This window comes from Stenella coeruleoalba (genome assembly GCF_951394435.1).
Source record: "Stenella coeruleoalba genome assembly, chromosome: 12".
In the NCBI taxonomy this organism is placed as follows: Eukaryota; Metazoa; Chordata; class Mammalia; order Artiodactyla; family Delphinidae; genus Stenella; species Stenella coeruleoalba.
This window is the reverse complement of record NC_137158.1, coordinates 30,628,868-30,643,263: the sequence shown is the minus strand read 5'-3', so window position 1 is coordinate 30,643,263 and position 14,396 is coordinate 30,628,868. Positions and strand designations below refer to the sequence as shown.

The 14,396-nt window shown below is 35.2% G+C and overlaps 1 protein-coding gene across 4 annotated transcripts in view; it reads left to right on the top strand.

Annotated features, from left to right (window-relative positions):
• MMS22L (MMS22 like, DNA repair protein) overlaps positions 1-14,396 on the top strand; it is a 142,539-nt gene that overhangs the window by 107,169 nt on the left and 20,974 nt on the right. For all 4 annotated transcript variants that reach the window (XM_079939782.1, XM_079939781.1, XM_079939780.1 and 1 more), the window contains 3 exons: positions 3,043-3,202; positions 10,416-10,585; positions 12,809-13,020. In XM_079939782.1, the coding sequence (XP_079795908.1) occupies positions 3,043-3,202; positions 10,416-10,585; positions 12,809-13,020 (542 nt within the window). The remainder of the gene's footprint in view (positions 1-3,042; positions 3,203-10,415; positions 10,586-12,808; positions 13,021-14,396) is intronic.

Below are 14,396 nucleotides of genomic sequence, written 5' to 3'. Positions count from 1 at the left end.
TCAACACCATGGCCCAAGATTATACTAGTAGTCAGTATAATTTTCAAGGCCATGCAATCACAGAGGGGGAAAAAAACCAGTTTGACTTAAGAGTATCATTAATGAAGCAGTAAAGTTACTAATTTTAATAAATTTTCACCCTTGAGTACATGCCCTTTTAGTATTCTGTGAATGACAATAGGAAATATATTTAAAGTACTTTTGATGCATATGAAAGCAAGATTGTTGTCTAAGTGAGAGCCACTTATGTGATTGAGTTGTAAGCTGAACTGACCGCTTTTACCGTGAAAGAACAACTGACAAAGTATGGTTATTCAGACTTGGGTATTTGGCAAATATTTTCTTAAAAATGAGCCTATCACTTCAAAGAAGTCAACTGACAGCATTTTTTTGATATTAACATAATTTGAGCTTTTAAGAAAATTAGAATTTTGGAACATTTGTATTTGTCATCATGAGCTTGAGAGTTTCTTGATAATTAAAGACTTTCTGACAACACTGGTGATATTAACAAATATGATTTTTTTGAAATATGGACAATGAAATGTGTTGTCCAAATTGGGAAGCTGTATAACTCAATGAACCAAAATTTTTCAGATAACAAGTACAGGCTTTTTAGAAAGTATGCATGTGTGGAAAACATTCATTCAAAGCACAAGACAGACCAATGGCTTATAACGTAGCAGAGAACAGAACATACATTGACATGATTTTGGATTCCATATTACAACTAACCTTTAAGAAATACCACTTGTCAAGTTTTGGTGTAATATCAAAGAGGAATTCCCACAATTCTCTGAAAATTTTATTAAAATACTTTTTCCTCTTCCAACTACATATATTTCTGAGACTTAATTGGTTTTTTTTTGCTCTTATTTTTATGATTTTTCACTCTTCTACTTTACTGTTCTTTTTCTATATTATATTTATACTTAGAAAATTTATTTTCAGAGGCTTGTTCTTTGTAATATCTGAATTGAAGACTATAAATTCTTCATTTAGCACAAATTTAACTTCATCCCACAAGATTTATTTGCAATATCTTCATTATTTTGTATTTTAGAATATTTTTCAGTTTCCATTGTGATCTCTTGTTTGATGTATGGATTAAATATGTATGTCTTTCTTAATTTTCTAATATTGACAGAAATATTGACTTAACTGTTTTTATCTGCAACATATTGCAACAGCTTGTATGCAGAAGCAGATATGAGAATGTAACTGTCTTCTCTTAAGCTAGACATTAAAGAGATTTTCAAAGATGTAAAAAAAAGTGCTACTTATCAGTATTTTTTTTGGTTTGTTTTGGAAAAGAAAGTTATTTTTCACTAAAAATATATGAGGTATATTAACATAATGTTTATTATTTTTTTAAATGAATAAATTAAATTTTTCTATTGTAATTTGTAATATAAATATCAATAGATATAGCCCAAATGATAAGCTTTTTAAGATCCTCAATTTTTAAGTGTGTGAAGGGGAACTGAGACGAAGTTTGAGAATTTCTGGTCTAGGGAAAGAAGTATAGAGAACCAAGGGCAGAGAGCTAAATGGAAAAGGGGATTCATCAAGTATATCTCTTATTCTCAGCTGTCTACCTCCCAATCTTCCAAGTTCACTAGGTTCCTTACCTTTTCCTCCATTCTACATTTTATCATCATCATGGCTAACTTTAATATCACCTTGGATAACTTATCTTGAGCCCTCATTTCAAAACTTCTCCAGTAGTCTTTCAGTGATCTTCACTTCTGCTGTCATCCACCTACTGCCATGACTAATCACTGAACCATGGCATCACTTGGAGCATCTGAAAGCTCATTGACTATCACTGCCTTCCTTCCATTTCTCTGAGTGACTTTATCATGACCTTCCTCTCCCTTTTCTCCAAGCACAACATTCTGTCAAGGTCTCACTTTCTTCCTTATCTACCTTAACTGAACCCCTTGGAGGCCTCACTTCAACTACCCTTAACCAACACGCTCACAGTCTTCCATCCTTTGTCTTATTGTTACACCTGCAAATCTTCAACTTTGGATCAGTACAACCACCTGCCTTCTTTCCTTTGTGTTATTTCCTGAGAGCTGCAGGAGAAAAATCACATAACCGTGCATACTGGTGCCATTCATGGTCCAATTTGGGTAATTGAAATTCATTGTTAAGTTCCCAGTAATGGCTTGGAAACTTTACTACTCTCCTCAAACCTTCTAACCCATCTCTAGCCAGTTTTCTCTTTATTCTTTTTTTTTTTTAACATCTTTATTGGAGTATAATTGCTTTTCAGTAGTGTGTTAGTTTCTCCTTTATAACAAAATGAATCAGCTATACATATATCCCCATATCTCGACTCTTCTAGTGACTTCTCAACTCTTCTTTATTCTCACCTTCCCTCAACTCATCCTCTCATTTATTTCCCTTCCTCTTCTCACTTCACCATTATTCTCTACTACCTCACCTCACATTTCTCTCCTCAGCCTCCCCATTTTGCCATTTCTACCCTTTGTACCTCATCCTTTTTTTCCTCTGAGAAAGTTAAGCTGGCATCTAATGGCTTATAAAGAAAATTCTAGGAAAAAAATCAATTCATATCATAAAGCTGAACTTTATTTATGGAGGTCTCACTTGTAAGAGTCTGTTAACCTCATCTGTAGGTCTTTTTTATAGGAATTTGGGGATTTAGAATTCCCAGTCATGTCCTAGAGATATGGTGAGCCAACCTGTTTGGAATGCTTGATGTGATTTGGTTATAAGCTTCTCGTATATCAGTTCTGGGTATCTTTTACTAATACTTTGCTGACTCATAATTATTGGTGAACTGATTGTTTAATTTTTCCTTTAACCATTATTTTAATTATAAAAGGCCAGATAATTCTTTACCTGGATTTTAATTGCTATGAACATTTATAGGAAAGTTAAGGATGAAGGCTTAAATGTAAGTGATGTGTGTGTGCATGTGTGTGTGTAGAAAGAGAAATTATGTTTATTTTTCAAAATCTGTATTATATAAAACTTGGAATGCTAAATCATGTTTTCCCTTATTTATAGGCTGTTGGTATAACTTACGGGAATCTGCCGACACTTTCTGATAAATCTGCCATGGTCACAAAGTCCTTAGAATACCTTGGTGAAATATTAAAATATATAAAACCTTATCTGGGAAAAAAAATTTCCAGTGCAGGTCTGCAGCTGACTTATACGATAATGGGTATGTATTCCTGACATTATTAAAACTTCCCTAGGTTGAGCCTATAGTATCGTGATGGATAGGAATATACTAACACACTAGCTAAATCACTGCTGTCTGTACAGTCTTAAGAATGATCTGAAAGACAGTGATTTAGTTTAAAATAATTCAGGTTGGCTTTCAAGTGTATCTCTGTCTTGCTCCACCTCCTTTCAGAACTTTTCTTGTTATGCTTGGTTAATATTAAAATTCATTATGATCAATACAGAAAATATACCAACTCCAGTTTGCTACCAATAGTCTGTTTTGAATCACTAACCTTGTGAATGCCTGCATAATTAAAATGGACCTTTTTTCAGTGCTTACCTATGCTTTGTTAGAATTTAAAACATCAGAAAGCCATCACTTTCTTCTGTTTTTATGGTCTGCTCTGTATGAAGGAGGTCAGGAAAGGATTTCTTACAGTGCTAAAGATACATATGCTTCAAATCTTGTTTCTCACAATACTATGTTTTCTTCTTTCAAAAAGAATGTGTCTGTTCTATAACAACAGAGTTCATTCTTCTTTAGGAAGTCAGTAATTTGAATATCTTTTTTCACTAAAACCATGTTGCTAACCAAAACTAGGGACTGGATAAAGGGAAATGAGAAGGATTTCCTTAGAAGTTTTTATACAGAATTTAAGGGTTTTTTTTTTTTTTTCTCTGTGGCCAAAACCTTATATCTGTTCCCTTTGATCTTGTGAACATATGAATAAACCTGATTTGGGCTGTCTGAAACCTTTTATCTTTGTTGTGAAAGATAAAGGAGAATGTGCAAATGTGTAAATATGGATGATGTAGAATGTAGTGAAAGCAATAGTAGCAATTCGGTCATTTTAATTTTAAAGAAACTTAAATGAGAATTTATTATAAATTTAATTTAGTAAGATGTAGATTAATATGTATTTCAGCATTTAAGCTTTTTTTTAAAAAATTTTATTGGAGTATAATTGCTTTTCAATGGAGTGTTAGTTTCTGCTTTATAACAAAATGAATCAGCTATACATATACATATATCCCCATATCTCTTCCCTCTTGCGTCTCCTTCCCTCCCACCCTCCCTGTCCCACCCCTCTAGGTAGTCACAAAGCACAGAGCTGATCTCCCCATGCTACGTGGCTGCTTCCCACTAGCTATCGGTTTTACATTTGGTAGTGTATATATGTCCATGCCACTCTCTCACTTTGTCCCAGCTTACCCTTCTCCCTCCTCGTGTCCTCAAGTCCATTCTCTAGTAGGTCTGCATCTTTATTCTATATTCCCGTCCTACCCCTAGGTTCTTCATGACTTTTTTTTTTTTTTTTTTTTTTTAGATTCCATATATATGTGTTAGCATACGGTATTTGTTTTTCTCTTTCTGACTTACTTCACTCTGTATGACAGACTCTAGGTCCATAGCAGTTAAGCTTATAATTTATTAGTTGCTAGTTGCTATTAGATTTTTGCTAAGCTAAATGTATGATTTCAGAAGTATGTCTGTATTTTACAAAATATGTGATTGTCTTATCAGGAGCTGCAAAATCATTTGGATTGGTGATACATAGACCCATGTCAAAATTCTCCTTATGAAGAATTGAGGGCCTTCTTTGTTTTGTTATATGGTTGAGTTTTTGATTTAGTGGCAGGTGGATACTGTATTCTTTGCCTTTGTCTAGATCTCAGAGACTGGGAAAAGAGTACACTGCTACAGTGTTACCCGTTTAGTCAGCAGAAATTAGGAACAGATAATTTACTGTCTTCTACATGTACAAAGTTTAGAACAAAGTAGAGAAAGAGCAAATATAAACTTTTGAGAGTTAGAACCTCTTCTAGGTGTGCTGGGGTTGGAATATCACATCCACCTGAGGGAAAGAGAGCTAACCACGGAAACACTGCTTTGCTCTCCTGGCCTGCTCCTCCCTGAGGATGCCTCTGCTTTTTGCTTGCAAGGCTGCTAGTGGGAGGTGCGAACTGTTGACAAAACCCCTCCAGATTAAGGTGTCTGGGGTCTTCACTGTAGCTAGGTGATTTCTGAGAAAGCAGGATTGATCTCTCAATAGTATCTTCCACTTTCCTCCTGTTTATATCTTTTTTTTTTCCCCCTCATTCTTTATATCTAATTTTCCTGTTTCCATGCCTTTCCTTTTGATCATCCTTCTTTCTTGGGATCATTCATCCCCTTTGGTCTTTGTAACTGAAATTCTACCCATGATCCTTCAGGGTCCAGCCCAGGAAGACCTGCTCTCCCTGACTGTGCTTCATCTGTCCTTCTGCTCTGACATTTTTTGTAGTTTACCACTTATTATAATTATCTGTCTACTTGGTGCGCCCCCACGAAAATTTAAACTTGCTTATGGTTAGTGGCCGTATCTTTAGAACTTTTTATTCCCTTAGTCGTATTGTATTTTGGACAAATAAGAACATTTAGTGAGTTTATTTAGTTCATTTAGTATGTCAGGCACTGGACTGGGAACTGAGGATACAGTGGTTAAAGAGCTTCTCCATTGTAGAAGATGCCATATACTTAATAAATATTTCTGGAACTTAATTATTTTATAAACCTAGCTAATAGTGCATAATGCATTTTGTAATGTTACTAAATGAGCAAAGTTACTTTCTAACTATAAATACATCTAAAAATATATATTGTAATGATCCCAATTCTTTTTTTTAAGGCTTAGTATATACATAGAGTAGAAAATAAGTTAATATGTAAGAGTTCTAGTGTGATCCAACAGCACATTAAAAGGATCATATACCATGATCAAGAGGGGTTTATGCCAGGAGTGCAAGGATTCTTCAATATACGCAAATCAATCAATGTGATACACCATATTAACAAATTGAAGGATAAAAACCATATGATCATCTCAATAGATGCAGAGAAAGCTTTTGACAAAATTCAACACCCACTTATGATAAAAACCCTGCAGAAAGGAGGCATATAGGGAACTTACCTCAACATAATAAAGGCCATATATGACAAGCCCACAGCAAACATCATCCTCAATCGTGAAAAACTGAAAGCATTTCCACTAAGATCAGGAACAAGACAAGGTTGCCCACTCTCACCACTCTTATTCAACATAGTTTTGGGAGTTTTAGCCACAGCAATCAGAGAAGAAAAGGAAATAAAAGAATCCAAATCGGAAAAGAAGAAGTAAAGCTGTCACTGTTTGCAGATGACATTATCCTATACATAGAGAATCCTAAAGATGCTACCAGAAAACTACTAGAGCTAATCAATGAATTTGGTGAAGTGGCAGGATACAAAATTAATGCACAGAAATCTCTGGCATTCCTATACACTAATGATGAAAAATCTGAAAGTGAAATCAAGAAAACACTCCCATTTACCATTGCAACAAAAAGAATAAAATATCTAGGAATAAACCTACCTAAGGAGACAAAAGACCTGTATGCAGAAAATTATAAGACACTGATGAAAGAAATTAAAGGTGACACAAATAGATGCAGAGATATACCATGTTTTTGGATTGGAAGAATCAACATTGTGAAAATGACTATACTACCCAAACCAATCTACAGATTCAATGCAATCCCTATCAAACTACCACTGGCATATTTCACAGAACTGGAACAAAAAATTTCACAGTTTGTAGGGAAACACAAAAGACCCCGAATAGCCAAAGCAATCTTGAGAAAGAAAAATGGAGCTGGAGGAATCAGGCTCCTGGACTTCAGACTGTACTATAATGCTACAGTAATCAAGACAATATGGTACTGGCACAAAACAGAAATAGAGATCAATGGAACAGGATAGAAAGCCCAGAGATAAACCCATGCAAATATGGTCACCTTATCTTTGATAAAGGAGGCAAGAATGTACAGTGGAGAAAAGACAGCCTCTTCAATAAGTGGTGCTGGGAAAGCTGGACAGGTACATGTAAAAGTATGAAATTAGAACACTCCCTAACACCATACACAAAAATAAACTCAAAATGGATTAAAGACCTAAATGTAAGGCCAGACACTATCAAACTCTTAGAGGAAACCATAGGCAGAACACTCTATGACATCAATCACAGCAAGATCCTTTTTGACCCACCTCCTAGAGAAATGAAAATAAAAACGAAAATAAATAAATGGGACCTAATGAAACTTCAAAGCTTTTGCACAGCAAAGGAAACCATAAACAAGACCAAAAGACAACCCTCAGAATGGGAGAAAATATTTGCCAATGAAGCAACTGACAAAGGATTAATCTCCAAAATTTACAAGCAGCTCATGCAGCCCAATAACAAAAAAACAACCCAATCCAAAAATGGGCAGAAGATCTAAATAGACATTTCTCCAAAGAAGATATACAGATTGCCAACAAACACATGAAAGAATGCTCAATATCATTAATCATTAGAGAAATGCAAATCAAAACTACAATGAGATATCATCTCACAGCAGTCAGAATGGCCATCATCAAAAAATCTACAAAGAATAAATGCTGGAGAGAGTGTGGAGAAAAGGGAACCTTCTTACACTGTTGGTGGGAATGTAAATTGATACAGCCACTATGGAGAACAGTATGGAGGTTCCTTAAAAAACTACAGATAGAACTGCCATACGACCCAGCAATCCCACTACTGGGCATATACCCTGAGAAAACCATAATTCAAAAAGAGTCATGTACCAAAATGTTCATTGCAGCTCTATTTACTATAGCCAGGACATGGAAGCAACCTAAGTGTCCATCAGCAGAGGAATGGATAAAGAAGATGTGGCACATATATACAATGGAATATTACTCAGCCTTAAAAAGAAATGAAATTGAGTTATTTGTAGTGAGGTGGATGGACCTAGAGTCTGTCATACAGAGTGAAGTAAGTCAGAAAGAGAAAAATAAATACCGTATGCTAACACATATATATGGAATCTAAGGAAGAAAAAAAAAAAGGTCATGAAGAACCTAGGGGTAAGACGGGAATAAAGACACAGACCTACTAGAGCATGGACTTGAGGATATGGGGAGGGGGAAGGGTAAGCTGTGACAAAGCGAGAGAGTGGTATGGACTTATATACACTACCAAATGTTAAATAGATAGCTAGTGGGAAGCAGCCACATAGCACAGGGAGATCAGCTCAGTGGTTTGTGACCACCTAGAGGGGTGGGACAGGGAGAGTGGGAGGGAGATGCAAGAGGGAAGAGATATGGGAACATATGTATATGTATAACTGATTCACTTTGTTCTAAAGCATAAACTAACACACCATTGTAAAGCAATTATACTCCAATAAAGATGTTAAAAAAATAAAAATAAAAAAGCTAGTGTGGCTCTCTTTGAATTGTGGGAGTTGTTCCCCACAAGTTTTCTATATTTTCAGCTTTATCAGTAAATAAGTCATAGTTTATAGCCAGGAAAAATACTAAGTTTCTTACAAAGCCACTCTGTGTATTTAAACCTTTCTCAAAGTTTTTTTACTTAAAAATTTTCTTTTTCTTTGCATTATTAATTTCCTACACACCCGAACGTTCTTTGCTGAAAATTTCAAAGTAGGGGCTTGATATTGCAGTAAAACAAATAAGTCATCTCAACTTTCTCTGAACTCATAAAACTTAAGGTCTTCAGCCAAGTGTTTTAACCATTGCACAAGATAAAATACAAGGGTAGATGATGCATTTTGGGTTGGGAGTTCCTTGCTCTTTATAAGTTAATACCTGTGTGACTCTTAAGAGTGATATGAATCATTTCAAATGTTGGTGGTGATGGCAGTTCGTCTTACTGGTATACTAATGTTGCTTAGAATGTGAGCTTTTCTTACATTGCTGTCATTCTCAAATTTCTCACTCACTGAAAGAATGAGAAGCCAGCATTATTTAAAATATTGCTAAGTGAGCATTGTGTTTCTTTATGATTGATTATTGTATTTCCTTTTACAACAGAAGATTAATGTTGCTGTTTGTTGTTCTTAGAAGTGATTATTAGTTTGGTTCTTTTTTTTAAAAAATATCTGTGTATCCTTCTATAAGCATATTTTTGTTTTCCTTCAGAGCTTGAATTTTAAACTTTTTGTTTTATGGAAGTGACTTTGAATTTTATCATCTTTTTTGCTTTTCTAAGATGGAATAAAATATAACAGTTTATGCAGCACATGTACCATTGCTGTTTGGACAAGTACTTAATGTTCTCCTTTTAAATTCATATTTTTCAGTAAAGGAGACCTCAATTGCAGTAATATACTCTAAAGGAAAGTATATATCTGCTCTTAATTACTTTATTAAACAAAAGGTGCTCATTTGATAAGTTTTACTATCATTAAATGTAGCAATTGACAGACTCCCATCATCAAAGCAACCATAATATATTTCATGTAGTAAAGAAGTCTGTTTCTCTTCTTTTTTTTTTTGCGGTACGCGGGCCTCTCACTGTTGTGGCCTCTCCCGTTGCGGAGCACAGGCTCCAGACGTGCAGGCTCAGCAGCCATGGCTCACGGGCCAAGCCGCTTCGAGGCATGTGGGATCTTCCTGGACTGGGGCACAAACCCATGTCCCCTACATCGGTAGGCGGACTCTCAACCACTGCGCCACCAGGGAAGCCCTGTTTCTCTTCTTTTGAATCAAAATTTAAATTCATTTTTTGCTCATGTTAAATAACTGAAACTTATAAAAACTGAAGTTCCAGGAGGTTAAGTGATTGCTTCAAGATGTTACAGCTAATCATTTTTCCTGCTTTAACAATTAAATTTAGTTATACCTCTTCTTGTTGCAAACCGGGTTGAGACAGCCTGTAAATTAAATGTAAAATATGGAGAAATAAGGGTATCAATAAAATGGAGAGTAGTATGATGAAACCCAGGGAAAAGTGAATATATACATAAAAGCATAATATATGATCTTACAGTGTTCTTAAAGTTGAACTATAAATTTGCCTCTGAGTTTCCTAGCAACCAAAGCAAAAAGAGATCTGGTTAATTGCAACATTCAATCTATATATTCACATAATGTATAACCACACATTGTGTGTATCTATTAAATGCCAGTTGCTCAGGAAATGTATATTTTTCTTGGCCCAGAACTCAGAGAGTTGTCTCTTTAGCGAAATACTTGGCGTAAGTCTTTTGACTCTTAATACATGTTTCTTCCCATTGCCAACTTTAACTTGGTCCTACGTGTTATAAATATACTTTTTTTCAGTGGAATGACAAAATTTTCTGGTTAGAAGATAACCATAATTTCTCTTACTGCTCTTCTGTGTTAGGAACTCTTGTGAAATCATGGGCACAGATCTTTGCCACCTCTAAAGCCCAAAAATTACTATTCCGGATCATAGACTGTTTACTGCTGCCACATACAGTATTACAGCAAGAGAAGGAGCTGCCTGCACCTATGTTGACTGCAATTCAGAAGAGCCTTCCTTTGTATCTCCAGGTATAGTAAGTGTGCCTACTTAAAAGTTAAAAAAAAAAAAAAAAATTGACACCTGCCTTAAAACAGTTTACTAATTGCAGATATCAAAACCATACATTGTAATCCTAATGTACATGTGTGATGTTGCACTTCCATTGAACAGATTTAAAATTCCTGTTGGTTTGGGCTCTGAATACAAAGATGGAAGAGGTAGAAGCTCCACCCTCAAGAAACTTAAAGTTGAGAGAAGAGACCAACCAGCAGAGACACTCCCAGCAGTGTTTTCAGTATTTTCCTTAGAGACCTCAGCTATCCGTCAGCCAGATGGGGATGAGGAGATGCAAGAGAAGATAGTTGTAGTAAAGGATATTAGGTGTTAAAGAGCAGAGAGGGTAGGAGTTGAAGGACTGTACCTGTCAGAGGGAACAGCATGTAGAGGGCATAAGCTGTAAGAAATATGACACATGGGGAAAAAGCAAATAATTCTGGTGTGGCTGGAGGCTCATACAGGAGGGGCCACACATAGTGAAGGGTTTTGTGTGGCATACTAAGAAGTTTGGACTTGTTCTTGTAATACATGGGGACTGTTGATGGATTTGGGGCAAAAAAGTGGGAGTGACATACCATATTTACATTTTTAGAAAGGTGATTCTGGTCAACGTTTAGGTTGGTGTGGAGGTTAGATTGGAGACTTGGAAGGTAGTGAGTAGTTCATTATCTGAAGGTTTTGAACTAAGGCAGTGGGTGTACAGGTGCACAGCAGATTTTAGAAACATTTAGGATCTCCAGTCACAAAGTTGCTGAGTATGTGCTGTAGAGTAACAGAAATAGAACACTTCCTAGATTCCATAGTGGCTGCTTATGTCAATAGCAGTGTGGAGTGCTTGCTCCATGCGGCCCTCTGAAACCAAAACAGTCCACTTAATAAGAATTCTTATAAACTTCCTAAGTTGAAAATTTTGGTAAATTATCCATTTGGCAGAACTGACTTGGAGCTATATCTTTAATTTCTTAAAGGTATAAGCTCTCCTCTTCAGAATTTTTTTTTAAATATCCATTTATTTCTTTATCTTCTTCTGATATAACATGCTTTTCCTCAAACAGAGCTTTTCCTCTTCTTCATTTGTCTTCTGTAAGGGTGGGGGAGTCCATTGTTTTTTTTTTTTTTTCAATTGTTATTCAAGTGCTTATGTTTTTAACAGCTCTGTGCTATTTTTCATTAGAAATAAACTTTCAAAATCTCCTATTGGGTAAATACCATTTAAAGTTAAAATGGAGACATGACAGTCATTTCTGATTATTTCTCTGGAAAAACCACATTGTGAATCACAAAGTACCAAATTATTAATGAACTTTTAGAGCATAATTTGTTGCTCTGTTGGTGATTATTTAGTAAAATGCAATATTTAGTAATATTAACAGGAAAGAATTTTATTTCTCAGGGTGTTGGTTTGTTTGTAAGTATCAAATACTGCAGTCCATATGAAAGTATCTCATTAACTTCTATATAAATAGAAGGGATTAAATCAGCAGACATATAACAAGACATTGTGAGTTCTGTATGACCTTGATCAAACTCTTAACTTCTCTAAACCTCAATTTCTCCAGATGTAAAATCAGAGATAAAATAACACTAAGTCAGTGGGGCTGTTTTTTGAAAAATTTAAATGGAATAATGAATATAAAGCATGTGGCACAGTGCCTGACATACAAAAACCTCAAAATAAATTGTCATTATTCTGAGTCTTAATCTTCTGCATTTCTCTCCTTTTGTTATTTTTTAAAAATTTATCACATTTCTTAACATTGAAAATTTTTAGCCTACATTTTATAGTCTTACTCGGATAAAATGAGCTGTACCATAAGTTTAAAAATAGACTAAAATGTATTTTATAACTTTGTAATACATATATATGTAGCTGATGAGTGTGGTGGTGAAATTTTCTAAAGATGAGAGGCAGAAGGAAGCTTCATGTGTCTTCCTACTCTTCTCCCCTGCCTCCTCTGGGTGTGCCCCCAATACATGTATGCTTGGTTAGGTACCACTGCATAGGTGTTACCCAAGGTCAGCTGCTCCCTGAGCTTCATACAAACATTACCTGTTGATGATGGAAGTTGTTCTTGTTGATTGTGATAAGTTACAAATTCTGATATAAATGCTTGGGACAAAATTAGTAACTTCCTAAATCTTTTTTTTAACTTTACCTTTTAGTATTTCTCTCTCTTTTTTTTTTTCTCCTGTAGGGCATGTGTATCGTGTGTTGTCAGTCTCAAAATCCAAATGCCTATCTGACTCAGTTACTAGGGAATGTTATTGAGCAGTATATCGGGCGGTTTCTTCCAGCTTCACCACATGTTTTAGGTCTTGGACAACATCCTGTTTTGTTGGCATTGAGAAACTCAGCCACTGTTCCACCGATGTCATCTCTAAAGAAATGCATTGTACAAGTCATAAGGTACATCTAAATATTAAAAATAGGTGGTATTTACAATTTATTATTCTCTATAAAAAAATAACAAAGCATCTCAAAAGTATTGGCAATCCTTAGGATACTGAGTTTAGAAACTTTTTTGAGAAGCATTATCTAAGAATTTACCAGAATGACTTGTCAGCCTAAGACAGTGCTCTTTATATTGCTTGTTTTCTCTATGTAGCTATTATTTTTCTTATACATGTCCCAAAGGTATATATATATTTTCATCAGATAAACACTAATTGTATTTTGTACTGTACAAAATGAAGTAATTGTATTTTATAAAAGATGGTTAAGTGAAAAGATAAATGCTAATATGAAAAAGGAAGCAATATGAAGTCCTATTTTTGTTAGTCTACTGTCTTAATAACTCAGTTTATTATTAGGCAGATGAATCAATGAAACTTGTTAGGTTTTCTACTAAACTCCAATATCTTTTAACTATAACAGTAGAAATTATCTTTTTTTTGTCTTCATGAGGTATTTAGCTTCACATGAAATTAGTTTTTAAACTTTAAGATGCTGTGGTGATATAGATTATTCTTGTCTAGTTTTCTTTCCTGTGTTTTTAATGATATGGTAGCTTTAATGTTCTGATGTTATCCATCACCTCACATGACAGAATCCCATGTCTAAGATCTGTTCTGCCTTCTGACCTTTTCTGTGTGTTGCTAGTGTTCTGTTACTCAGGTTTGAAAGCTTTACATTCTTTGTTCCCTCCCCTTTTCCAGCCTTTGGCAAATGATTGTTTCCTTCCCTTTTCACATGTCTTTTCTCTTATCACATTATACCTGGACTATTGCCAGTGTCCTAACTACTTTCACTTATCTCTTGTCTTTTCTTCCAGTCCCACCTAAACAATTCCCCCAGATTACTTTTCCTAAAATATTGTTCCAGTATGACACTTCCCTGCCTTCAAACCTTTATTCACTCCTTTTTGACTTGTGGAATAAACTCCATACTCCTTAGCTCTCCGTGATCTGTCACTTAACTTTTCCAGATGTAATACATATGGCATCATATATTGTTACCAGCCCTAATGAGATGGGTTTAATTATCACCCCCCAAAATGCTTTACATCTCCCTACCTCACAGCTTTGTTCATACCATTTTCTCCATTAAAATGCCATCCCTCTGGGCTAAATACTACCTAGACTTTATGAGACCTACACCTAATATCTCAGTGTACCATGATGCTTCTTTCCTTCTTCTGGAGTCACGTGCTCTTGATGATTCAATTCACAGAATCATGATATTTTTGCCTAACTTGTGTCTGAATTTCCAACAAGATTATAGTACGCTACCACTGTGTTTGAGACATTGCATAGGTAATTTTAGTACAAACCAAACGACAAGTG